Here is a 23,814-nt window from a genome sequence, read left to right as displayed (position 1 = left end):
GGCCCCCCCACGATCCCAAATTGTCCCGGGAGGCCCCCCCCAAAGTGCCCCCCTTTCAGGACCCATGAGCCCCCCCCCCCCAAAATAAATCCCCCCCAGATGCCCCCATAAAACCCCAAATCCCCCCCCCAGACCCCAAAAAATCCCCCAAAGTCTTAACGACCCCCCCAAAGTTCACTGGACCCCCCCAAACCCCCCCTATAACCCCCCCAATCCCCCCAAACCCCCATAAATCCCCCCCAGACCCCCCCCAAAGACCCCCTCAGGACCCCCAAACCCCCCCCAAGACCCCCCCAACCCCCCCTATAATCCCCCCCAAACCCCCATAAATCCCCCCAGAACCCCCCCCAAAGACCCCAAAACCCCCCCAAATCCCTCCAACCCCATAAACCCCCAAATCCCCCCCCCAAACCCCATAAGCCCCCCCAAAACCCCCCTTTAACCCCCTGTAAACCCCACAGAACCCCCCCCAGGACCCCAAATCCCCCCCCAAACCCCATAACTCCCCCCAGGACCCCCCCCAAACCCCATCAACCCCATAAACCCCCCCAAATCCCCCCCCAAACCCCATAAACCCCCCCAAAACCCCCCTATAACCCCCTGTAAACCCCCAGAACCCCCCCCCAGGACCCCAAATCCCCCCCAAACCCCATAAAGCCCCCCAAAACCCCCCAAAACCCCCCCCAAACCCCATAAAGCCCCCCAGGACCCCCCCCAAATCCCCCCCAAACCCCATAAACCCCCCCAGGACCCCCCCCAAACCCCATCAACCCCCCCAAAACCCCCCTAAACCCCCCCCAATCCCCCCCCCGTCCCTACACGGACATCCGGCTGCCACCGCGCCCATGGGACACGTCCCCATGTCCCCCCCCCGTGTCCCCCCCCCGTGTCCCCCCACCCCAAAACTCACCGGCTTCCGCCTCCGACGCCCCCCCAGGACCTGTTATGGGGTGGGGGGGGGCAATGACGTCATTTAGGGGCACGAAATTGGGGGGGGCACCCGGATATGGGGCAAAGTCCCCCCCACCCCCTCGGTGACCCTCCCTTTGTCCCCAGAACCCCCCCCAGTAGCCCCCAGAACCCCCCCAGTAGCCCCCCCGTGGCCCTTTAGGGTCCCCAATGCCCCCCCCAAGGGACCCCAATGTGACCCTATAAAAGCCCAGGGGACCCCAGAGGACCCCAAAAGCCCCCCATAGCCCCCCAGCACCCTATAGCCCCCCTATAACCCCCCATATCCCCTCAAAATCCCTTATAGCCCCTCAAAATCCCCCAAATCCTGCTTTATTCCCTTAAAACCCCCCAAATCCCCTCACAATTCCCTATATCCCCTTAAAATCCCCCAAATCCCCTCAAATCCCCCATATTCCCCTCAGAACCCCCCAAAATCCCCTCACAAACCCCACTAACCCCCCAAATCCCTTCACAGATTCCCCAAAACCCCGCACAATTCCCCCAAATCCCCACTAAATCCCCTCACAACCCCCATAACCCCTCCAAATCCCCTATATCCCCTCAAAACCCCCGATATCCCCTCAAAAATCCCAATAACCCCCTATATCCCTCAAAATCCCCTAAAATCCCTCACAAACACCCCGTTATCTCCTCACAGTTCCCCCGTAACTCCTCAAAATTCCCTAAATCTCCACAACCCCCTTATACACACGTAAAAAACCCCAATAACACCCCAAATTCCCTCACAATTACCCCAAAATCCCCTCAAATCCCCCAAAATCCCCTCACAAACACCCCAAATCCTGTCACAATTTCGCCCATAACTCTTAAAAACCCCCTAAATCCCCTCACAAACACCTCATATCCCCTCAAAATCCCCTAAATTCCCTCACAAACACCCCAAATCCTGTCACGATTCCCCCCATAAACCCTCAAAATCCCCCAAATCCCCTCACAAACACCCAAAACCCCTCAAAAACCCCTTATATACACTTAAAATCCCTAATAACATCCCATATCCCCTCACAAACACCCCAAATCCTGTCACAATTCCCCCCGTAACCCCTCAAAACCCCCTTATATACACTTAAAAACCCCAATAACACCCCATATCCCCTCAAAATCCCCCAAATCCCCTCACAAACACCCCAAATCCTGTCACAATTCCCCAATAAACCCTCAAAACCCCCCAAATCCCCTCATAAACACCCCATAACCCCTCAAAACCCCCTTATATAAACTTAAAAACCCCAATAACACCCCAAATCCCCTCACAATTTCCCTATATCCCCTCAGAATCCCCTAAATCCCCTCACAAACACCCCAAATCCTGTCACAATTCCCCAATAAACCCTCAAAATCCCCCAAATCTCCTCACAAACACCCCATAACCCCTCACAATCCCCTTATACCCCCCTAAAATCCCTATATCCCCTCACAAACACCCCAAATCCTGTCACAATTACCCCCAAAACCCCTCAAAACCCCCTTATATAAACTTAAAATCCCCAATAACACCCCAAATCCCCTCACAATTTCCCCAAATCCCCTCAAAATCCCCCAAATCCCCTCAGAACCCCCCAAATCCCCTCAGAACCCCCCCTCTCCTCACGTTCCCGCCCTTTTTTCCCCCCTTTTTCCCCCCTTTTTTCCTCATTTTTTCCCTTTTTCCCCTCACCGGGCGCCCCCAGCAGCAGCAGCACCGCCAGCAGGAAGCCGGGCCGAGCCCAGCGACAGCGACAGAGTCGGCGACAGGCCGCGTGTCGGCGACAGGGACGCGATCGGCGACAGCCCCGGAGCCAGCCCGGGCCCGGCCCCCCCCCCATGGCGCCGTGGCCGCGCCGCCGGCACCTGCCGCCACCTGGCCACGCCCCCCTTATTTATAGCCACGCCCTCCCGCGAGACCACGCCCACATTCCAGCCGGCCACGCCCACCCCCCATCCGCATACCTGGCGTGGTTGTGGGGGGCCCCCCTTTTGGCCACGCCCCCTCCCCACCTGGCCACGCCCCCCCGGCCCCTTTCTACCTGGGCGCCTCGCTGGCAGCGAGGCCACGCCCCCTCCCCCGGTGGCCACGCCCCACCCCTCGTAGCCACGCCCCCTCGGCGGCCCCATAGGGGTTTATGGGGCCCTATAGGGGCCCCGTAGGGGGGTTTCTATAGGGTCGGCGCCTTATAATAGGGTCAGGGCTGTGTTTTGGGGTCAAAAAGGGGCTGTTAGGGTCGGCGCCTATAGGGTCAAGGACCTTATATAGGGTCAGGGCCCCCCTATAGGGTCAGGGACCTTATATAGGGTCATGACCCCTATATAGGGTGTTTTATAGGGTCAGCACCTCCCTCCAGCACCCAGCCCACCCCATAGGCCCCCCTCTGCCCTATAGGGGCACGGCGGTGTCCCCCTATAACCCCCCTCCCTTACAGGGTCTCCCCTCCCCCTATAGGAACCCCCACCCTTTTAGGATTTCTCTCCCCTTGTAGGATTTCCCACATCCCCTATAGGGTTCCCCCTCCCTTACAGGTCTTTCCCCTATAGGGTTCCCCCTCCCTTATAGGATTTCCCCCCATAGGGTCCCCCATCCTGTTTTATGGTCCCTACACCCCCTATAGGATTCCCCCCTGCCCCCTATAGGGTTTCTCTCCCTATAGGGTCTCCCACCCCTTAAAGGATTCCCCCTCCCTTACAGGAACACCCCCTATAGGGTCTCCTCATCCCTTATAGGATCTCACTCCCTATAGGGTCCCCAACACCCCCTATAGGGCCCCCCACTCCCCTATAGGGTCCCCCCACCCCCTATAGAGCCCCCCTAACCCCCATAGGGTCCCATACCCTCTATAGGGTCCCCACATCCCCTATAGGGTCCCCCCACACCCTATAAGGTCCCCCTAACCCCTATAGGGTCCCATACCCTCTATAGGGTCCCCCCACCCCCTACAGCCCCCCCCCACCCTCTATAGGGTCCCCACACCCTATAGGATCCCATACCCTCTATAGGGTCCCCACATCCCCTATATGATCCCCCCACACCCTATAAGATCCCCCTAACCCCTATAGGGTCCCATACCCTCTATAGGGTCCCCCCACCCCCTACAGCCCCCCCCCACCCTCTATAGGGTCCCCACACCCTATAGGATCCCATACCCTCTATAGGGTCCCCACATCCCCTATATGATCCCCCCACCCCCCTATAGGGCCCCCCCACCCCCTACAGGCCCCCCCTAACCCCTATAGGGTCCCCATACACCTTATAGGGCCCCCCGTAACCCCTATAGGCCCCCCCCCACCCCCTATAGGGCCCCCCAATCCCCTATAGGGCCCCCCCCCTCCCCCCATCTGACTCAGCGGGGCCGGAAGCGGGGCCGGGCCCCACCCCGGGCCCTTAACGAGCAAACCCTAACGAGGGGGCGGGGCCGGAAGCGCTAATTAGGGGCCCCCCTCCCCCCACTAATTAACGCCCCTCCCCCCCCCTAATTAACGAGCCAGGCGCCGCCTTCGTCAGCCCCCGAGGCGCTTTTAATTGGGCCCGGGGGGAGGAAAGGGTTAAAAGCAGGGAGGGGGCGGGGCCAAGGCTCCGGGGGCGGGGCCAGCGCCTCGAGGGGCGGGGCCGGCGCCGCGAGGGGGCGGAGCCGAGGCCCCGAGGGGGCGGGGCTTGGAGTAAAAAATGGCGGAGGGGGCGGGGTCAATAGGGCCTCTCGCGGCGGTCCTGCCGGTGGTCGCCCCTGGGGAGAGAGGAAGCTCGTTAGGGCTAATTAGGGGTTAATTAGGGGTGATTAGGGGTTAATTAGGGGTAATTAGGGGTTAATTAGGGGTAACGGGGGGTTAATTAGGGGGTGGGGGTAATTGGGTGGTCGTTGGGGGCAGGGGTTAATGAGGGTTGGGGTCAATGAGGTCGTTAGGGGTTAATGAGGTCATTAGGGGTCAGGGTTAATGAGGATTGGGGTTAACGAGGGCTTCGTTAGGGGTCAGGGTTAATTAGGGTTGGGGTTAATGAGGTCATTAGGGGTCACCGAGGTCGTTAGGGGTCGGGGTTAATGGGGACTTCGTTAGGGGTTGGGGTTAATTAATTAGGACGCCGTTAGGGGACAGGGTTAACGAGGGTTGGGGTTTAATGAGGTCATTAGGGGTCAGGGTTAATTGGGGACTTCGTTAGGGGTTGGGGTTAATGAGGTCGTTAGGGATCAGGGTTAACGAGGGCTTCATTAGGGGTCAGGGTTAATGAGGTCATTAGGGGTCAGGGTTAATTGGGACATCGTTAGGGGTCGGGGTTAATGAGGATTGGGGTTAATGAGGTCGTTAGGGGTCAGGGGTAATGGGGACTTCGTTAGGGCTTGGGGTTAATTAGGACGTCGTTAGGGGGCAGTGTTAATGAGGGTTGGGGTTAACGAGGTCATCAGGGGTCAGGGTTAACGAGAGCTTCGTTAGGGGTCAGGGTTGATTAGGACATCGTTAGGGGTCAGAGTTAACAGGGATATCAGTAGGTAACGGGGCCATCGTTAGGTTTCAGAGTTAACGGGGCTTAACCAGACCCTCATTAGGGTTCCGGGGGCTTAACGAAGACCCTCGTTAGCGTTAATTAGGTTAACGAGGACATCGTTAGGGGCCAGAGTTAACGAGGACATCAGTAGGGGGTCAGAGTTAACGGGAACACCATTAGGTTTCAGAGTTAACGGGGTTAGTGAGACCCTCATTAGGGTTCCGGGGCTTAACGAAGCCCTCGTTAGTGCTAATTAGGTTAACGAGGACATCGTTAGGGGCCAGAGTTAACGAGGACATCGGTAGGATCTAGGGTTAACAGGGTCATCATTAGGTTTCCGAGTTAACGGAGTTAATGAGACCCTCGTTAGGGTTCCGGGGCTTAACTAAGCCCTCGTTAGCGTTAATTAGGTTAATGAGGACATCGTTAGGGGCCAGAGTTAACGAGGACATCAGTAGGAGTCAGAGTTAACGGGAACACCATTAGGTTTCAGAGTTAACAGGGCTTAACCAGACCCTCATTAGGGTTCCGGGGCTTAACGAAGCCCTCGTTAGTGCTAATTAGGTTAACGAGGACATCGTTAGGGGCCAGAGTTAACGAGGACATCAGTAGGATCTAGGGTTAACAGGGTCATCATTAGGTTTCCGAGTTAACGGAGTTAATGAGACCCTCGTTAGGGTTCCGGGAGCTTAACGAAGCCCCTCGTTAGCGCTAATTAGCTTAATTAGGCCTCACCTGGAGTCCATCTTGCCGGGCCCGAAGCCTCCTCGGTCTCCCCCTCGCCCCCCTCGGAATCCTCCCCGTTCTCCTCCGCGCCCCCCTCGGAAGCCGCCGCGCTCGAATCCTCCTCTCCCCCCGCGCCGCTCCTCTCCGAATCCTCCTCCGCCTCCTGCAGGACCCAAAAAAGCTCTTAACGGACCCAAAAAAGGCGGAATTCAACCCAAAAGGAGCTCGGGGACTCACCCATGTGGTTGCCCCCGCGGCCGCCGCCGGGGTATTTGCCCCCCATGTGGGGCGCGCCGGGGCCGTCGGGTTTGGGGGCCTTGCACTGGTTGCACTCGTTGCGCCAGGAGAAATTCATGTTTTCGCACGCCCTAAAACGGTTGATGACGTCATCAGCCCCTCCCCCCCGGCTCTGGGAAGCTCTCCCAGTCCTTCCCAGTTCGTCCCAGTTAGGGCAACGCTCACGGGTTGGGGCATTTCCAGTCGCCGGCCCGCTGCTGGCCGCCGCCGCCGCTGGGGAAGCCGCCGCGGTTGCCGCCGCCCGAGCCGCTGTTGCCGCCGCCGAAGCCTCCCCGCCCCATGGGACCTGGTGGGGAAGCGTTTTTTGGGGTAAAAAAGGGCGATTTTGGGTCGCCCGGGGGGTTTTAGGGGCGGATAGGGGGCTCACCTCCTCGGCCCCGGCCGCCCCGGCCGCCGCCGCCGCCGCGGTTGAAGTCGGCGCGGCGGGTGGCGAAGGAAACCTTGATGGGGTTGCCGGAGAACTCTTTGCCTGAAAAAGGCGGTTTTTAGCCCAAAAGGAGGAGGGGGGGTTGGGTTTAAGTCCTCTTCTTTTCGGGGTTCCTACCGTCGAACCAGTCGATGGCGGCCTTGGCCGAGGGGGGGTCGTCGAAGGAGACCGTGGCCTCCCCCTTCAGCTTGCCGGTCTCGCGGTCCGTGTAGAGGTTGATCATGGGCTGCCCCGTCTTCTTGTTGGTCTGCGGGGGAGGACACGCTAAGGACACGCTAAGGACACGCTAAGGGCACGCTAAGGACACGCTAAGGGCGTGGGGTGGCGGGCTGGGGTGAAATGTTTGAGGAAACGCTAAGGATGTGGGGTGATGTGATGAGGATGGATCGGTGTGAACATGCTAAAGGTGGTTGAACATGCTAAGAACATGCTAAAACATGCTAAGGGCACGCTAAGGGCATGCTAAGGGCGTGGGGTGGCGGGCTGGGGTGAAATGTTTGAGGACACACTAAGGATGTGGGGTGATGTGCTGAGGATGGATGGGTGTGAACATGGTAACAATGGATTAACATGCTAAGAACATGCTAAAACATGCTAAGGACACGCTAAGGGCATGGGGTGGTGGGCTGGGGTGAAATGTTTGAGGACACGCTAAGGATGTGGGGTGATGTGATGAGGATGGATGGGTGTGAACATGCTAGCGATGGATTAACATGCTAAGAACATGCTAAAACATGCTAAGGACATGTTAAGGACACGCTAAGGATGTGGGGTGGTGGGCTGTGGTGAAATGTTTGAGGACACGCTAAGGATGTGGGGTGATGTGATGAGGATGGATGGGTGTGAACATGGTAACGATGGATTAACATGCTAAGAACATGCTAAGGACATATTAAAACATGTTAAGGACACACTAAGGATGTGGGGTGGCGGGCTGTGGTGAAATGTTTGAGGACACGCTAAGGATGTGGGGTGATGTGATGAGGATGGGTCGGTGTTAACATGCTAAGAACATATTAAAAGTGGTTTAACATACTAAGAACATGCTAAGGACATGCTAAGGGCGTGGGGTGGCAGGCTGGGGTGAAATGTCTGAGGACACGCTAAGGATGTGGGGTGATGTGTGGAGGATGGATTGGTGTGAACATGCTAAGAACATGCTAAAGGTGGTTTAACATGCTAAGAACATGCTAAGGACACGCTCAGGACACGCTAGCAACACTCTAAGGGCATGGGGTGGTGGTCCAGGGTGAAATGTTTGAGGACACGCTAAGGATGTGGGGTGATGTTCTTAGCATGTTAACACCAATCCATCCTCAGCACATGTTAAAGGTGGTTTAACATGTTAAGAACATCCTAAAACATGCTAAGAACACGCTAAGAATCGAGATATATTATGGGCATGTGCACATATTTCATGGATGAGCCCATCCCATCAGCCTGAAGACTGAATGACTTGCTGGAAACACGCCTCAACACGCTAAGGAGCTGAACATGCTAAGAACATGCTAAGAACACGCTAAAACATGCCAAGAACACGCTAAGAATCGTGATATATTATGGGCATGTGCACATATATCATGTATGAGCCCATCCTATAAGCCTGAAGACTAAAGGACTTGCTAGAAACACGCCTCAACACGCTAAGGGGCTGAACACGCTAAGAACATGCTAAGAACACGCCAAGAACACGCCAAGCTGACCTTAATGATCCCGATCTGCTTGAAGTAGTCGGCCACCGACTCGATGGTGACGTTCTCGCCCAGCCCCTGCACGAAGATGGTGTTGTTGTCCGAGTTATCCTGCTCGCCTGCCCCGGGGGAGGGAAGCTCGTTAGCGCCGCCGCTAATTAGCCCCGCCGCTCGTTAGCGCCGCCGCCTCGTTAATTGCCCCCCCACGCCCCTCCCTGGTCACTCGTTAGGAAGCCGGGCGGCCTCGTTAGCTCATTAACCCCGCGAGTCACATCCGAGGCTAGCCTCTCGTTAACCCCGTTAATAGCCTCGTTAGAGCCTTCATTAACCCCAGAGCCTTAATTAGCCTTCCTAATCAAGTCCCTTAACCTCGTTAACCCGTTCCTCTTAATTAGCGCGCCATCCCTGAAGAATTTTAACCCCTTAACAGCCTCGTCACCCCCAAATTAGTCCCTTTTTCCCCCAATTTGCAGCCTCGTTAGCCCCCATTCCCTTAATTAGCCTCATTAGACTCCTTAATTAACCTTCCTAATTAACTCCTCCCCATTAATTAGCCCACCACCCCTTAAAAACTTGAACACTTTGACTTCTAACAGCCTCATCACCCCCAAATTAGCCCCTTTTCTCCCCAATTCGCATCCTCATTAGCCCCGTTCCCTTAGCCTCATTAGACCCCTAATTAGCCTCGTTAGACCCTCAATAACCTCAACAGACCCTTAATTAACCATATTAATCAACTCAACTCCCGTAATTAGCCCACCACCCCTTAAAAACTCAAACACTTGAACTTCTAACAGCCTCATCACCCCCAAATTAGCCCCTTTTCTCCCCAATTTGCATCCTCATTAGCCCCCCTTCCCTCAATTAGCCTAATTAGACCCCTAATTAGCCTCGTTAGACCCTCAATAACCTCAGCAGACCCTTAATTAACCATCTTAATCAACTCAACCCCCTTAATTAGCCCACCAGCCCTTCAATTCTTGAATCTTTTGACTCCTAACGGCCTAACTAGCCCCTAATTAGCCCCTAATTAGCCCCGTTTTCCCCCAAATTCAGCTTAATTAGCCCCTTCCCCTCGTTAGCCCGCTCGTTACCAGGATCGTGCCTCGGCCCTTGGTCCCGGGGTCCTTTCAGCACATGCAAAAATTAAAAACCAAAGCGTTAATTAGCCACGAGGGGGGGGCCGGGGGAAGCACCCGACCACCCCCACCCCGAAACCCCCCAAAATCGGTTCAAAAACCACCGAAAAAACTCAGTTTCCACCCCCCTTCGCCCCCGGCCCCGTTTTGGGGCGAAAAACCGCTTTTTTTGGTCCCCGGAACCGCCTTTTTTTTCACGTCGCTCGCCCTCGAAACGGAGGCCGGCGCCGCCGCTCGCCGGTTCTCGGATTTTCATCCCAAAACCGAGGCGCGACGGCTCGCCGCCCCCGGGGTTGAATTTTTTTTGGCTTTTTTTCCCCCACTTTTTGGTGAAAACACGCTTTTTTTGAGAATTTTGTCGCCTTTAAAAGCACCACCAGCAACACCAAGGTTCAGCAAACCCCTCCAAAACCGGTGCGAAAACTCTCGGAATCGGTAAAACCAAGACACGTTTTTTTTTATCGGTACACTGCAGCGCTCACCACCTCACCGCTCCCCGTTTTTTGGGGGGAAAAATGTCAATTAGACCATTTTACGTGTGTTTTTTTTTTTAAAGCAACCTCAGGTCACCGGCACTTTGCACCAAAATTGCGGGTTTTCGTAGGTTTTTGCCCCAGAACCACGCACCAAACCTTATTTTTTTGGCTTTTTTTTTTAAAACCACATGCAACCGTTTTTTTTTGTTTTGCTGAAAACCAGCTCGTTCAACCCCAAAAAAACACCGTTTTTGTAAGCCAAGAGTTGTCTTTTTTTCCCCCGTTTCTGCTTTTTTAGCACACACGCTCGACCGTGGGGTTTGGTTGGTATTTTTTGCCCAAAAAAGACACTTTTACACCCAAGACGCAGCCTGCTAAACGTCGTCTCCGGCCGGCGCTCCTTTTTTGCCGCGGCATTCCCGACAGGGGGGGAGCACTTTTTTGGGACTTTTTCAACCCAAAACGCCCGGCCCCCGCGCTGTTTGCGGAGAAAAGGGGTTAAAAAACTAGCCAAACATCAAAATACACTTTTTTTTTAGTAGCATTCTGTGCATTTTTTGGGTTCAAATGCTGAACTCTTGCGACTTACCACCAAATTTATTGAAGCCACCACGCTCACCACCGCTGAGGAGATAAATTAGAAGATAATGAAGCTTTTTTTTTAATTTTTTTTAGTTTTTTTTGGCCTTTTTTGATTAATTCCCGGGATTTAGGAAAAAACGGGGCTCGTTTCGGGGTAAAACCAGCGCCTTTTGAGTAGTTTTCCTCCTTCCTCAAGCCCCCTCCCCGCTTTTCGGGGGGCTCCGTCCGCCGGCGTCGTTCCTCCACGCAGCAGCCGGGTTTTTTCTCCGGCCAAGTAGGGGGGGGGGGGGGCAAAAAAAAGTGAAAACCCCGGCTTTTTCGCCACTCCAAAAATCGCTACTTTGAGCTTTCTGTCCTCGTTAAAAAAAAACGGAAGATTTTCGCCCAATTTCGGGGGTTTTTTTTCGTTTATCTCCCCCCTGCTTCCAAGCTGAGCCCACCAGGACGTTCCCCCCCTCCCCTTTTCCTCTCTCTCTCTTCATTTTTTTTTGTCCCTTTCTGCGTTTTTTTTTTGCTATTTTTTTCCCCTTTTCTGCCATTTTTAACCCCAAAACTGCGGAAAAAGGCGGAGAATTGCGAAAGTTTCGCTGCCTTTCACACCTGCAGCACACAAAACGCAGAGTTTGTTAACAGGCACAACAGCAGCGGCAAGACAAAAAACAAGCAAACGCGGCTCGCCCCCGCCAATACTCACCTTTCCGCCCCAAAAGCGCCGCTTTTTAGCCCAAAACCACGTGGCAGGGACACATGCGCAAACCCAAAACCTTCAGTTTTTTACATCAACCATCACTTTTGGTTTTTTTTTTTTGTCTTTTTTCTTTACAAATCCTCCTCCCTTCGTGCACCGGGACACCACCGAGACACTCGAGTCCAAGTCTCACCCAGAAATCGGCATTAAAAAGTTTCCAAAACACCCAAAACTCGCCATTTTTGTTTGTTTTTTTTTTCTGCAGTGACCTCAAAACAAACCATTTTTTTACTCTTTTAACTCTTTTTTTCCTTTTTAAACCCGGGGCACGTGCCCCCACCGTGACAGGCACCAGAGAGGCTACGAGCGACCTTTCGCAACCAGGTTTGCTGAGCATTTTCCCCAAAAACACCCTTTTTCCCCCCATTTTGCGAGGGGAGGGGGGGCTCTTACCGCTCCGTGCGCCTCCGCAGCGCCCCCCTTTAAAACCTCTTCAACCTTTCGGGGCTCTTTCCCCTCATTTTGCTTAAAATCTAGCTTTTTTTTTTGAGGGAAAACCCCCAAAACCATTCCCTCTCCCTTAATTTTTTCAAATTTTTCCCCCCTAGGCTCTTTTTTTCCCCAAATTTCCCCCGAAAAAGCCCCAGGAAACCTACCCCAGGTTGCCTCCTCGGCCTCCACGGCTCCCACGGCCCCCACGGTCGTAGCCCCCCCGGCCGTAACCGCCCCGGCCGCGGCTCCGCTCCTGCTGGCCCCCTCCGTAGCCACCGCTCTGCTCCTGGTAGCCACCGCCGCCGCCGCCGCTCATGGACGACTGCTCCTGGCCGTAGCTGCTGGCTGGAAGGGGGAAAAAAAGGGAAAAATGAGGAAAAAAGGGAAAAAAAGAGGGCGAGGATGGAAAAAGGGGAGGGAAGGAGGGTGAAAGTTGAAGAAGGAAAGAGGAAAAGGGTGGAAAATTTAAAATAAAGGGGGGGAAGAGGATGGAAAGTCAAAAGTGAGGGGGTAAAAAGGATGGAAATTTGAAAGTAAGGAGGAAAAAAGACTGGAATCTGAAAAATGTGGATAAAAAGAGGCTGGAAATTCAAAAATAAGGATAAAAAGAGGCTGAAAGTTCAAAAATAAGGAGAAAAAAAGGCTGAAAGTTCAAAAATAAGGATAAAAAGAGGCTGGAAATTCAAAAATGAGGTAGAAAGAGGCTGGAAATCCAAAAGTAAGGAGAGAAAAAGACTGGAAATTCAAAAAATATGGATAAAAAGAGGCTGGAAATTCAAAAATAAGGAGAAAAAGAGGCTGAAAGTTCAAAACTAAGGATAAAAAGAGGCTGGAAATTCAAAAGTAAGGATAAAAAGAGGCTGAAAGTTCAAAAATAAGGATAAAAACAGGCTGAAAGTTCAAAAATAAGGAGAAAAAAAGGCTGAAAGTTCAAAACTAAGGAGAAAAAGAGGCTGGAAATTCAAAAATGTGGTAGAAAGAGGCTGGAAATCCAAAAGTAAGGAGAGAAAGAGGCTGAAAGTTCAAAAATAAGGATAAAAAGAGGCTGGAAATTCAAAACTAAGGATAAAAAGAGGCTGGAAATTCAAAAATGAGGATAAAAAGAGGCTGGAAATTCAAAAATGAGGATAAAAAGAGGCTGGAAATTCAAAAATGAGGTAGGAAGAGGCGGAAAATTCAAAAATGAGGTAGAAAGAGGCTGGAAATCCAAAAGTAAGGAGAGAAAAAGACTGGAAATTCAAAAAATATGGATAAAAAGAGGCTGGAATTCAAAAATAAGGATAAAAACAGGCTGAAAGTTGAAAAATAAGGATAAAAAAAGGCTGGAAATTCAAAAATAAGGATAAAAAGAGGCTGAAAGTTCAAAAATAAGGAGAAAAAAAGGCTGAAAGTTCAAAACTAAGGATAAAAAGAGGCTGGAAATTCAAAAATGAGGTAGAAAGAGGCTGGAAATCCAAAAGTAAGGAGAGAAAAAGACTGGAAATTCAAAAAATATGGATAAAAAGAGGCTGGAAATTCAAAAATAAGGATGAAAAGAGGCTGAAAAATCAGAAATAATGAGAGAAAAAGGCTGGAAATCCAAAAATAAGGGCATAAAGAGGGTGGAAATTCAAAAATAAGGGCATAAAGAGGGTGGAAATTCAAAAATTAGAATGTAAAGAGGATTAAAAATCGAAAGAAAAAAGCTGAAAGAGGCTGAAAACTGAAAATGAGGATAGAAAGAGGCGGAAAATTCAAAAATAAGGATGAAAAGAGGCTGGAAATCCGGAAGGAAGGAGAGAAAGAGACTGGAAATTCAAAAAATATGGATAAAAAGAGGCTGAGAATTCAAAAATCAGGATAAAAAACAGATGGAAATTCAAAAATTAGAATATTAAAAGGCCAAAAATTAAAAAGTAAGGATGCAAGGAGACTGTAAACTACAAAATAAGGACAGAAACAAGCTGAAAATCCAAAAAGAAACACATAAACGGGCTGAACATTAAAAAATTAGGATTGAAAGAGGCTGAAAATTTAAAAAGAAGCAGCTATAGAGGCTGGAAAGTAAAAAATGAGGATAAAAAGAGCCCAAAAAATAAAAAAGTAAGAATGTAAAGAGAATTAAAATTCAAAAAAAAGGATTGAAAGAGGCTGAATATTGAAAATGAGGATAGAAAAAGGCTGGAAATTCAAAAATAAGAACAGAAAAAGACTGAGAATTCAAAAATAAGAATAAAAAGAGACTGGAAATTCAAATATTATAATATGAAAAAGCCAACAATTAAAAAATAAGGATGCAAACAGGCTGAAAATCCAAGAAGAACTACATAAAGGGGCTGAAAATTAAAAAGGACATGAAGAGGGTGGAAATTCAAAAATAAGAAAAATGCTGGAAACTCAAACGTAAAGATATAAAGAGAATGAAAACACAACGAAATACATAAAAGATCTAAAAATTAAAAAATTAGAATATAAAGAACCTAAAAAAAAATCAAAAATAATGATATAAAGAGGCTGAAAATTCGAAAATAAGAACACTAAGAGGCTGGAAATTCAAAAGTAAGGACAGAAAGGGCCTGAAAATAAAATAATTAGGGTGAAAAAAGGCTAACAAATCAAAAAGCAAGAATATAAAGAGGATGAAAATCCAAAACTAAGGACAAGAAGACTGAAAATTCAAAAGTAAGGATAGAAGAAGGCAGAAAATTCAAAAATAAGGATAGAAAGAGGTTGAGAACAGAAAAATACGGATGCGAAGAGGTTTACAACTCAAAAATACGGATAGAAAAAGGCAAAAAAAACAGGTTTTTGGCCTCCAAATGGGTTTAAGGAAGGGGTTTGGGGCTCACATCCACCACCGCTGCCGCCGCCGCTGCTGTACTGGCTCTGCTGGCTGTAGCTCTGCGGGGGGTTGTAGGAGGACTGCTGGTTGTAGCTCTGCTGCTGGCTGCTGTAGCTCGACTGCTGCCCGTAACCGCTGCTGGGGGGCTGGCCGTAGCTCGAGCTCTGCGAGCTGCTCCCATAACTGCGAGAAAAAGCCACTTTCGGACCCAAAAATCCAGGTTTTGAGGGGGAAAAAGGGGATGCGAGGGGTTACCTGCCGGTGGAGGAGCTGGCGGCCGGCGGCTGGGAGTAGCTGGGGTAGGAGGAGGGCTGCCCGTAGGAGGTCTGCGACGTCTGGCTGCTGCCGTAGCCGCTGGTGCTGCCGTAGGCTTGAGGGGTGGACTGGGTGCTGTAGCCTGGAAGGCGAGAAATCCATCAAAACCACGTTTTGGACCCAAAATAGATTGAAGGGAGGGGTGTTTGGGGACGCACTGCTCTGGGTCTGGCCGTAGGAAGAGCTGTAGCTGTTCTGGCTGTAGGCGGAGGTGTCGGCGGACTGGCTGTAGCCGCTGTAGCTCTGCTGCCCGTAGGGCTGGCTGCTCTGCTGCGAGTAGCCCTGGCCCGGCGGGGTCGGGTAAGCGCCGTAGCTGCAGGGAAAAAGCCCAAAAAAGCCGTTATTCGCCCCAAAAGGCTCTTTGCTGGGAGGTGTTTTGAAGTAGACATGAGGCAGAAGGGAGCGGGGGGGGAGGGATGTACCTTTGCGTCGCCGTCTGGCTGTAATCTGCAGGGAAAAGCCCCCCAAAAACATCATTAATTATTTATAAGCATAATTACGCACATATCCTAATACATAAGCATCTATATATTGCTATAAATGTTAATTAAACTCACTAAACTATAGCTTTAATTGTTTATCTAACAATTAAACAAAGCCACGCGTACACGCATCCACAATTAACCATTCAAAACGCCACAACCGCAATTTCAGCTAAATATATAAATAAAAATTTGTATATTCTACCTCACACACGCCGTGTTTATACACAATCATGCCCCCAATATACAATATAGGGTCGTTTGGATTAGAAAACACCTCAAAAATCATCAAATTCAGCCGTTAAACGCACGTGTTTACACATCAAAAAGCTGAATTAACACGTATGCACTGAAACACGTGGAGACATGAGGTAAATATATCGAGATTTTAAGTTTTTCATTGTTCGAGTGGGGGAAATATCAATGTATGGCGCGCTATGAAGCAGGAAGAAGCTGGAAATCATTACCCTGCGGCTATGTTTCACCACAACAAGACCTTAATTAATAAGCCACGCCTATATACGTAGAAAAAAAATTGAAATTCCTTTATTTTTCCTCAAATGCCTCGTTAGATAGGAAGTTTTTTTGCTCCTTTTCAAGCCTCCCGCGTCTAAAATGGCGGCTCGCCGCCTCCTTTTCCCGCTCGCTCACTTCCCTCGCTCAAAACTGACAGGATTTTTCCTTTAAAACCCACATTTTTCCCTCCGGAACGCTTCAACAGAGGGAAAGCTTTCTCTTAAACGCGCAAAAAGCGGGTTTTATCAACTAAAAGGGGGTTAAAAACGGTGGTTTTTAGGGGGTGGGGACCCGGATGGCGGACTGCGGCAGCGCCGCCGCGCATGCGCCGCGCGCGCCCCGCTCCTAAAATGGCGGCGGTGGCGCAGCTGCAAAAGCCGCGCCCCACAAAATGGCCGCCGGGGAGGAAGGGGGGGGGGGGGGAGCCGTTACCGGGCCCCGTTACACGCCGGGGGGGGCTCCAAATTTCCTCAATAAAAGCTAGAATAATTCAAAAACGGCTTTTCTCCTCGTTTTTTTTGGTGGGTTTTGGGTTGGGGGTCGGTGGTCCCGCCGAGTGGAGGCCGAACGGCGCCGCGCTTTGTTTGCGCCCCCCCCCCCCCCCGCCCCGCACTCACCGCGCCCTTTTGTTTCTTAGCACCTCAGAAATAAACCGAAATCGTGATTTTTTACCCTAATAAAGCGGATGGCGGTAAAATAAGATTGGAAATGAAAAATAAACCCCGCGCGGTGAGGGATTACCCACCAATTAACCCGCCCGGTTAAAACGAACAAAGGAACCATCGCCCCCACAGCGCATCACAATGAAAAAACCACTCGGAAACGCCAGAAAACCACGGGAATCGGTCCATTTTGTGGTAAAAAACGTATGAAATCAGCACAGCGGCTAAAAACCCTGAATATATAAAGAACGGAGGTGCCCCCCCCAGGGTATAACGGGGCGTAAACCCCCCCCCGGTGATGCTGCGGGACCCCCCCCCCCACGGCGCTAAGAGGGGGAGGTTTGTGGGACCCCCCCCTTGGGATTTTGGGGGTGGTTTTGGGCCCTCCCCCCCGGGGTTTTAGGGGGGTTTTTGGGCCCCCCCCGCGCCCCCCGTACCGTTGGAGGCCATGGCGGTGCCGCCCTGCTCCGCCGCTTCCCCCTCCACGTGGCGGCCGCACTGCGCCCCCCGCCCGCCCTTTATAGGCTCGGCCGGAACGTGCCATTGCTAAGGGGGGGGGGGTTGGTTCCATCCCCCCCCTCCAGGGCTCCTTGGTACGGTCCGGGGGTGAGGAGGGGCCCCGAAGGGCGGGCGGGACCATTGAGGAGATGGGGGGGGGGAAGGAGGGGGCGTGGTCACGGAGGAGGGGGCGTGGTTTGGGATGGAGCGGCTGGGGAAGGATGGGCGTGGTCTGCGCGGAGGGGGGCGTGGTCTGAGCGGAGGGGGCGTGGCCAGGAGGGCGGGCGGAACCATTAGGGGTTGGGATGGGGGGGGGGGATGGGGGCGGCTCCTGGTGCCTTATAGGGGCCCTATAGGGGCTGCTGCGTCACGGGGAGCCTATAGAAGGCCGCTGGAGACCCCTCCCCCGCTCCTATAGGGACCCTATAGAGACCGTACGTACCTGCACCGGCCCCCTATAGCTATAGGAAGCTATAGGGACCCTATAGAAAGCTATAGGGGCTCTTCAGACCCCTATAAGAAGCTATAGGGGGCCTTCAGACCCTTATAGAGACCCTATAGAAAGCTATAGGGGACCTTCAGACCCCTATAGGAAGCTATGGGGGCTTCAGACCCTTATAGGGACCCTATAGAAAGCTACAGGGGCCCTTCAGACCCCTATAGGAAGCTATAGGGGACCTTCAGACCCCTATAGGGGCCCTATAGAAAGCTATAGGGGCCCTTCAGACCCCTATAGGGGCCCTATAGAAGCCTCATGGGGGTTGTCCCTCATAGGGACCCTATAGAAAGCCATATGGAGCCCCTGCTCCCTTTTAATGGACCCTATAGAACCCCATATAGAAGCCTTACCCCCTTATGTGGCCCTATAGAAGCCCCATAGGGACCCTCAGTCCTTTATAATGATCCTATAGAAGCCCATAGGGACCCTTCGATTATTCTGACCCCATAGGAACCCCATAGGGACCCCATAGGGACCCCATATGGGCCCTTTAGTCCCTTCTATGGACCCTATAGCAGCCTCCTAGGGGCCCTCCCTCACGGGGACCCTATAGAAACCCCTATAGACCCCTCACTCCTGTATGTGGGGAGGTTAAAAAGGGCGGGAAACGTGAGGAGAAACCGTTAAAAAGGGCGGGAAACGTGAGGAGAAACCGTTAAAAAGGGCGGGAAACGTGAAGAAAACCGTTAAAAAATGGCGGGAAACGTGAAGGGGGGGTAAAAATGGCGGGAAATGTGAGGAGAAACCGTTAAAAATGGCGGGAAACTTGAAGGGGGGGCGTTAAAAAAGGGCGGGAAACTTGGGGGGGGGCGTTTAAAATGGCAGGAAATGTGGGGAGGAACCGTTAAAAATGGCGGGAAATGGAGGGGGGCATTAAAAATGGTGTGAAACGGGAGCGGAACGGTTAAAAAGGGAGGGAAATGGGAGGGGGGCTGTTAAAAATGGTGGGAAACGTGAAGAAAACCGTTAAAAATGGCAGGAAATGTGAGGGGGGAGTTTAAAAGAGCGAGAAATGTGAAGAAAACCGTAAAAAATTGGCGAGAAATGGCTGTGGGGAGGTTAAAAAGGGTGGGAAACAGGAGCGGAACTGTTAAAGGTGGCAGGAAACGTGAAGAGGACTGTTAAAAACAGAGGGAAACGTGAAGAAAACCGTTAAAAATGGTGGGAAACATGAGGAGAAACCGTTAAAAAGGGCGGGAAACGTGAGGTGGGCGTTTAAAAGGGCGGGAAACGTGAAGAAAACCGTTTAAAAATGGCAGGAAATGTGAGGGGAGGGGTTAAAATGGCGGGAAACATAAAGAAAACCGTTAAAAAATGGCGGGAAATGTCTGTTGGGAGGTTAAAAATGGCGGGAAACGGGAGCAGAACCGTTAAAAATGGCGGGAAATGTGAGGAGAAACCATTAAAAAGGGCGGGAAATTTGGGGGGGGGGTTAAAAGGGCGGGAAATGAGGGGAAATGTGAGGAGAAACCGTTAAAAATGGCGGGAAATGTCTGTGGTGAGGTTAAAAAGGGCGGGAAACAGGAGCAGAACCGTTAAAAATGGCGGGAAACGTGAAGAGGACCGTTAAAAACAGGCGGGAAACTTGAGGGGGGGGGGTTAAAAGGGCGGGAAACATGAAGAAAACCGTTTAAAAATGGCGGGAAACATGAGAAGAACCGTTAAAAATGGTGGGAAACGTGAAGGGGGGGGGTAAAAATGGCGGAAATGTGAGGAGAAACCATTAAAAATGGCGGGAAACATGAAGAAACCCGTTAAAAAATGGCGGGAAATGTGTGTGGGGGGGTTAAAAATGGCGGGAAACTTGAGGGGGGGCATTAAAAATGGTGGGAAATATGCGGGGGGGGTTAAAAGTGGCGGGAAACGTGAAGAAAATCGTTTAAAAATGGCGGGAAATGTAAGGGGGGGTAAAAATGGTGGGAAATGTGAGGATAAACCGTTAAAAAGGGCGGGAAACTTGAAAAGGACCATTAAAAACGGCAGGAAATGTGAGGAGAGACCGTTAAAAATGGCGGGAAACTTGAGGGGGGTGTTAAAAATGGCGGGAAACTTGAGGGGGGGGGCGTTTAAAATGGCAGGAAATGTGAGGGGGGGGGTTAAAAGTGGCGGGAAACGTGAAGAAAACCGTTTAAAAATGGCGGGAAATGTGAGGGGGGGGGTTAAAAATGGCGGGAAATGTGGGGGAGGGGCACAAGGCGCACCCGGGGGGGGGCACCCGGGGGTCCCCAACCCCCTTTTTGTGGCCTGGGGGGGCCCAAAATGGCCCCGCTGTGCCCCCCCCACTCCCAGTTCCCAGCAGGGCTCAGCCCCGTAAAGGTCAGGGCTAAAAATACCCCCGGGGGGGGGGCCATATAGGGCCGTAGGGGCCATATAGGGGCCGGCGCGGCGTGGGGAGCTATAGGGGCCGGCAGCGGGTAGGGAGATGGTGGGGGGGGGGCGTTATGGGGGCTATAGGGCCCTGGGGTGATTTGGGGGGGTGTTATAGGGTCTGGCTGAGCCCCCTATAGGGCTGGTGGGGTGGTACAGGCATCCATAGGGGGGTGTTGGGGGCTCCTATAGGGGTAGGCCCCTATGGGGGGGGTCCTATAGGGCTGGGCTCCCATGAGGGGGGTCCTATAGGGCTGATGCCTATGGTGGAGAATCTTTGGGGTCTATAGGGCCGAGCCCCTCTATAGGGGAGGTTTCCAGGGTCTCCTATAGGGCTGAGCCCTATAGAGGGGATTCTCTAGTGTCTCCTATAGGGCCAAGCCCTATGGAGGGGACTCTCTAGTGTCTCGTATAGGGTTGAGCCCTACAGTGGGGACTCTCTAATGTCTCCTATAGGGTTAAACCCTATAGTGGGGATTCTTCAGTGTCTCCTATAGGGCTGAACCCTATTGTGGGGACTCCCTAGGGTCTCGTATAGGGCTGAACCCTATAGTGGGGACTCTCTAGTGCCTCATATAGGGCTGAACCCTATAGAGGGGACTCTCTAATGTCTCCTATAGGGCCGAGCCCTATGGGGGAGATTCTCCAGTGTCTCCTATAGGGCTCAGCCTTATAGTGGGGATTCTCCAGTGTCTTCTATAGGGCTGAACCTTATAGAGGGGACTCTCTAGTGTCTCCTATAGGGCTGAGACCTATTGTGGGGACTCTCTAATGTCTCCTATAGGGCTGAGCCCTATGGGGGAGACTCCCCAGTGTCTCCTATAGGGCTGGACCCTATAGAAGAGACTCTCTAATGTCTCCTATAGGGCTGAGCCCCACAGTGGGGACTCCCTAGGGTCTCGTATAGGGCTGAGACCTATTGTGGGGACTCCCCGGTGTCTCCTATAGGGCTGACCCCTATAGAAGAGACTCTCTAGTGTCTCATATAGGGCTGAACCCTATGGAGGGGACTCCCCAGTGTCTCCTATAGGGTCAAGCCCTATGGGGGAGATTCTCCAGTGTCTTATATAGGGCTCAGCCTTATAGTGGGGATTCTCCAGTGTCTCCTATAGGGCTGAACCCTATAGAGGGGACTCTCTAGTGTCTCCTATAGGGCTGAACCCTATAGAAGAGACTCTCTAGTGCCTCGTATAGGGCCGAACCCTATGGGGGAGACTCCCTAGGGTCTCGTATAGGGCTGAACCCTATAGTGGGGACTCCCCAGTGTCTCCTATAGGGCTGAACCCTATAGAAGAGACTCTCTAATGTCTCCTATAGGGCCAAGCCCCACAGTGGGGACTCCCTAGAGTCTTGTATAGGGCTGAGACCTATTGTGGGGACTCCCCGGTGTCTCCTATAGGGCTGACCCCTATAGAAGAGACTCTCTAGTGCCTCGTATAGGGCTGAGCCCTATGGGGGAGATTCTCCAGTGTCTCCTATAGGGCTGAACCCTATAGTGGGGACTCCCCAGTGTCTCCTATAGGGCTGACCCCTATAGAAGAGACTCTCTAGTGCCTCATATAGGGCTGAGCCCTATGGGGGAGACTCCCTAATGTCTCCTATAGGGCTGACCCCTATAGAAGAGACTCTCTGGTGCCTCGTATAGGGCTGAGCCCTATGGGGGAGACTCCCCGGTGTCTCCTATAGGGCTGAGCCCTATACCGACAACTCCCACTCCTCCTATAGGGCCGACCCTCCCATATAGGACCCCTCCTCTCCCCCTCCCCATGACCCTAACCATGACGGCGCAGCTCCGGGCTCAGGGCCGGGCTCTGGAGGATCGGCTGCTGCGGGTGCCGGGATCCCAAATCCTGGAGGGGCTGCGGGAAGCCGGGGAGCTGGAACCCAGCGAGGAGGCGGCGTTGGGACCCCCGGGGGGTCGCCCTTGGGTCCGCAGGCTCCTGGCGTTGGCCTTGGCTCGGGGCGACGCAAGCTGCCGGGTCCTTCTCCGCGTCCTGGCCGGTCTGGAAGAGCCGGGGCTGTTAGGTGAGACCCCAAAATCCCCGGTTTTATAACCCAAAAGGGTCGAAAAACCCCTATAGGAAGGTCCTATAGGGGTTTTGGTGGTTTTGGTGGTTTTTTTGTAGATTTTTACGGGCCGCGGCGCGACGCGCAGCCCGCGCACCGCTCCGATTGTGCCTGCTGCAACCAAACGGAGGAGGGAGCGCCCAAAAATGAGGGTGAAAAGGCCGAAAATGAGGGTGAAGAGCCAAAAAATGAGGGTGAAGAGCCAAAAAATGAGGGTGAAGAGGCCAAAAATGGGGATGGAGGACACAAAAATGGGGCTGGAGGACCCGAAAATGGGGATGGAGGGAAAAAAGAAGAGGATGGAGGCCAAAAAGAGGATGAAGGCCCCGAAAATGAGGATGAAGGCCAAGAAGAGGAGGATGAAGGTCCCGAAAATGGGGCTGGAGGACCCAAAAATGAAGATGAGGGCCCCGAAAATGGGGATGGGGGCCCCGAAAATGGGGATGAAGGCCCTGAGGAGGAGGAGGAGGAGGAGGAGGAGGAGGAGGAGGAGGATGAAGATGGAGGCCCCGAGGAGGAGGAGGAGGAGGCGGGAAGTGATGCGGAGTAGGAAGGCCCTGAGGAAGAGGAGGGTGGGGAGGAAGGTGGAGGCTGTGAGGAAGAGGATGGAGGGCCCAAAGAGGAAGATGAAGGCCCTGAAGAGGAAGATGAAGGTCCCTGAGGAGGAAGATGAAGGCCCCGAGGAGGATGATGATGATGCTGAAGGCCCCGAGGAGGAAGATGATGATGAGGAGGATGAAGATGAAGGCTCCGAGGAGGAAGATGATGATGAGGAGGAGGAAGATGAAGGCCCAGAGGAGGAAGATGATGATGATGAAGGCCCCTGAGGAGGAGGAAGATGATGATGATGATGAAGGCCACGAGGAGGAAGACTTTGAGGAGGAGGAGGAAGATGAAGGCCACGAGGAGGAAGATGAAGGCCCTGAGGAGGAAGATGATGAAGATGAAGGCCCCTGAGGAGGAGGAAGACGATGAGGAGGAGGAAGATGAAGGCTCCGAGGAGGAAGACGATGATGCTGAAGGCCCCAAGGAGGAGGAAGATGACGATGAAGATGAAGGCTCCGAGGAGAAAGATGAGGAGGAGGAGGAAGATGAAGGCCCCAAGGAGGAAGATGACGATGATGATGAAGATGAAGGCCCCGGGGATGAAGATGAAGGCCCTGGGGATGAAGATGATGATGATGATGATGAAGACGAAGGCCCTGAGGAGGAAGACGAGGAGGAGGAGGAGGAAGATGAAGGCCCCGGAGATTAAGATGATGATGAAGATGAAGGCCCCGGGGAGGAAGATGATGAAGGCCCCAAGGAGGAGGAAGATGATGATGATGATGAAGATGAAGGCTCCGAGGAGGAAGATGATGATGAGGAGGAGGAAGATGAAGGCCCCAGGGATGAAGATGATGATGATGATGATGAAGATGAAGGCCCCAGGGAGGAAGAAGATGACGATGATGATGATGAAGGCCCCGAGGAGGAAGATGAAGGCCCTGAGGAGGAAGATGATGCTGATGAAGGCCCTGAGGAGGAGGAAGATGACGATGATGATGAAGATGAAGGCCCCGGAGATGAAGATGATGATGATGAGGAGGAGGAAGATGACGATGATGATGAAGATGAAGGCCCCGAGGAGGAAGATGAAGGCTCTGA

At 52.5% G+C, this 23,814-nt stretch overlaps 3 protein-coding genes and 3 long non-coding RNA genes across 8 annotated transcripts in view; 3 read left to right on the top strand and 3 right to left on the bottom strand.

Moving 5' to 3' along the window:
- Positions 1-827, bottom strand: part of PRSS8 (serine protease 8) — a gene marked incomplete at both ends in the record, with an annotated part of 5,793 nt that extends 4,966 nt beyond the window's left edge. The window contains 1 exon segment of the mRNA XM_084502280.1: positions 820-827. Coding sequence (XP_084358406.1) covers positions 820-827 — 8 coding nt within the window.
- Positions 828-4,438: 3,611 nt separating this feature from the next.
- On the bottom strand, positions 4,439-17,286 carry FUS (FUS RNA binding protein). The gene is made up of 15 exons (XM_084502231.1): positions 17,174-17,286; positions 15,499-15,523; positions 15,235-15,389; positions 15,017-15,158; positions 14,769-14,944; positions 12,105-12,285; positions 10,768-10,802; positions 9,658-9,690; positions 8,576-8,682; positions 6,990-7,119; positions 6,813-6,914; positions 6,611-6,731; positions 6,386-6,516; positions 6,158-6,311; positions 4,439-4,667 (listed from the first exon to the last, which is right to left on the bottom strand). The coding sequence occupies exons 1-15, from the start codon at positions 17,184-17,186 to the stop codon at positions 4,628-4,630; spliced, it is 1,545 nt and encodes a 514-aa protein (XP_084358357.1). The 5' UTR covers positions 17,187-17,286; the 3' UTR covers positions 4,439-4,627.
- Positions 4,677-6,151, top strand: LOC311426082. Its single transcript, XR_014686586.1, has 3 exons — positions 4,677-4,959; positions 5,169-5,755; positions 5,890-6,151. It is a non-coding gene; the product is annotated as an uncharacterized lncRNA (long non-coding RNA).
- Positions 17,287-17,405: 119 nt separating the features above from the next.
- LOC311426083 lies at positions 17,406-19,008 on the top strand. Its single transcript, XR_014686587.1, has 2 exons — positions 17,406-18,323; positions 18,792-19,008. It is a non-coding gene; the product is annotated as an uncharacterized lncRNA (long non-coding RNA).
- Positions 19,009-21,017: 2,009 nt separating this feature from the next.
- LOC311426084 lies at positions 21,018-21,871 on the bottom strand. Its single transcript, XR_014686588.1, has 2 exons — positions 21,468-21,871; positions 21,018-21,385 (listed from the first exon to the last, which is right to left on the bottom strand). It is a non-coding gene; the product is annotated as an uncharacterized lncRNA (long non-coding RNA).
- A 462-nt stretch (positions 21,872-22,333) lies between these two features.
- LOC311426079 (uncharacterized protein) lies at positions 22,334-23,457 on the top strand. Of its 3 annotated transcripts, none has more exons than XM_084502239.1 (2): positions 22,334-22,751; positions 23,060-23,457. In XM_084502239.1, exons 1-2 carry the CDS (start codon positions 22,335-22,337, stop codon positions 23,420-23,422), a joined length of 780 nt encoding a protein of 259 aa, XP_084358365.1. In that variant the 5' UTR covers position 22,334; the 3' UTR covers positions 23,423-23,457. The 3 variants fall into 3 exon arrangements, with proteins under 3 accessions (XP_084358365.1, XP_084358364.1, XP_084358363.1); XM_084502238.1 differs by having other exon boundaries at positions 22,334-22,956; positions 23,265-23,457; XM_084502237.1 differs by having other exon boundaries at positions 22,334-22,990; positions 23,122-23,457.
- Positions 23,458-23,814: the final 357 nt, after the last annotated feature.

This window comes from Aythya ferina, assembly GCF_964211825.1.
Source record: "Aythya ferina genome assembly, chromosome: 37".
NCBI lineage: Eukaryota > Metazoa > Chordata > Aves > Anseriformes > Anatidae > Aythya > Aythya ferina.
The sequence above is the reverse complement of the archived record's forward strand: the minus strand, read 5'-3'. Positions and strand labels throughout refer to the sequence as shown.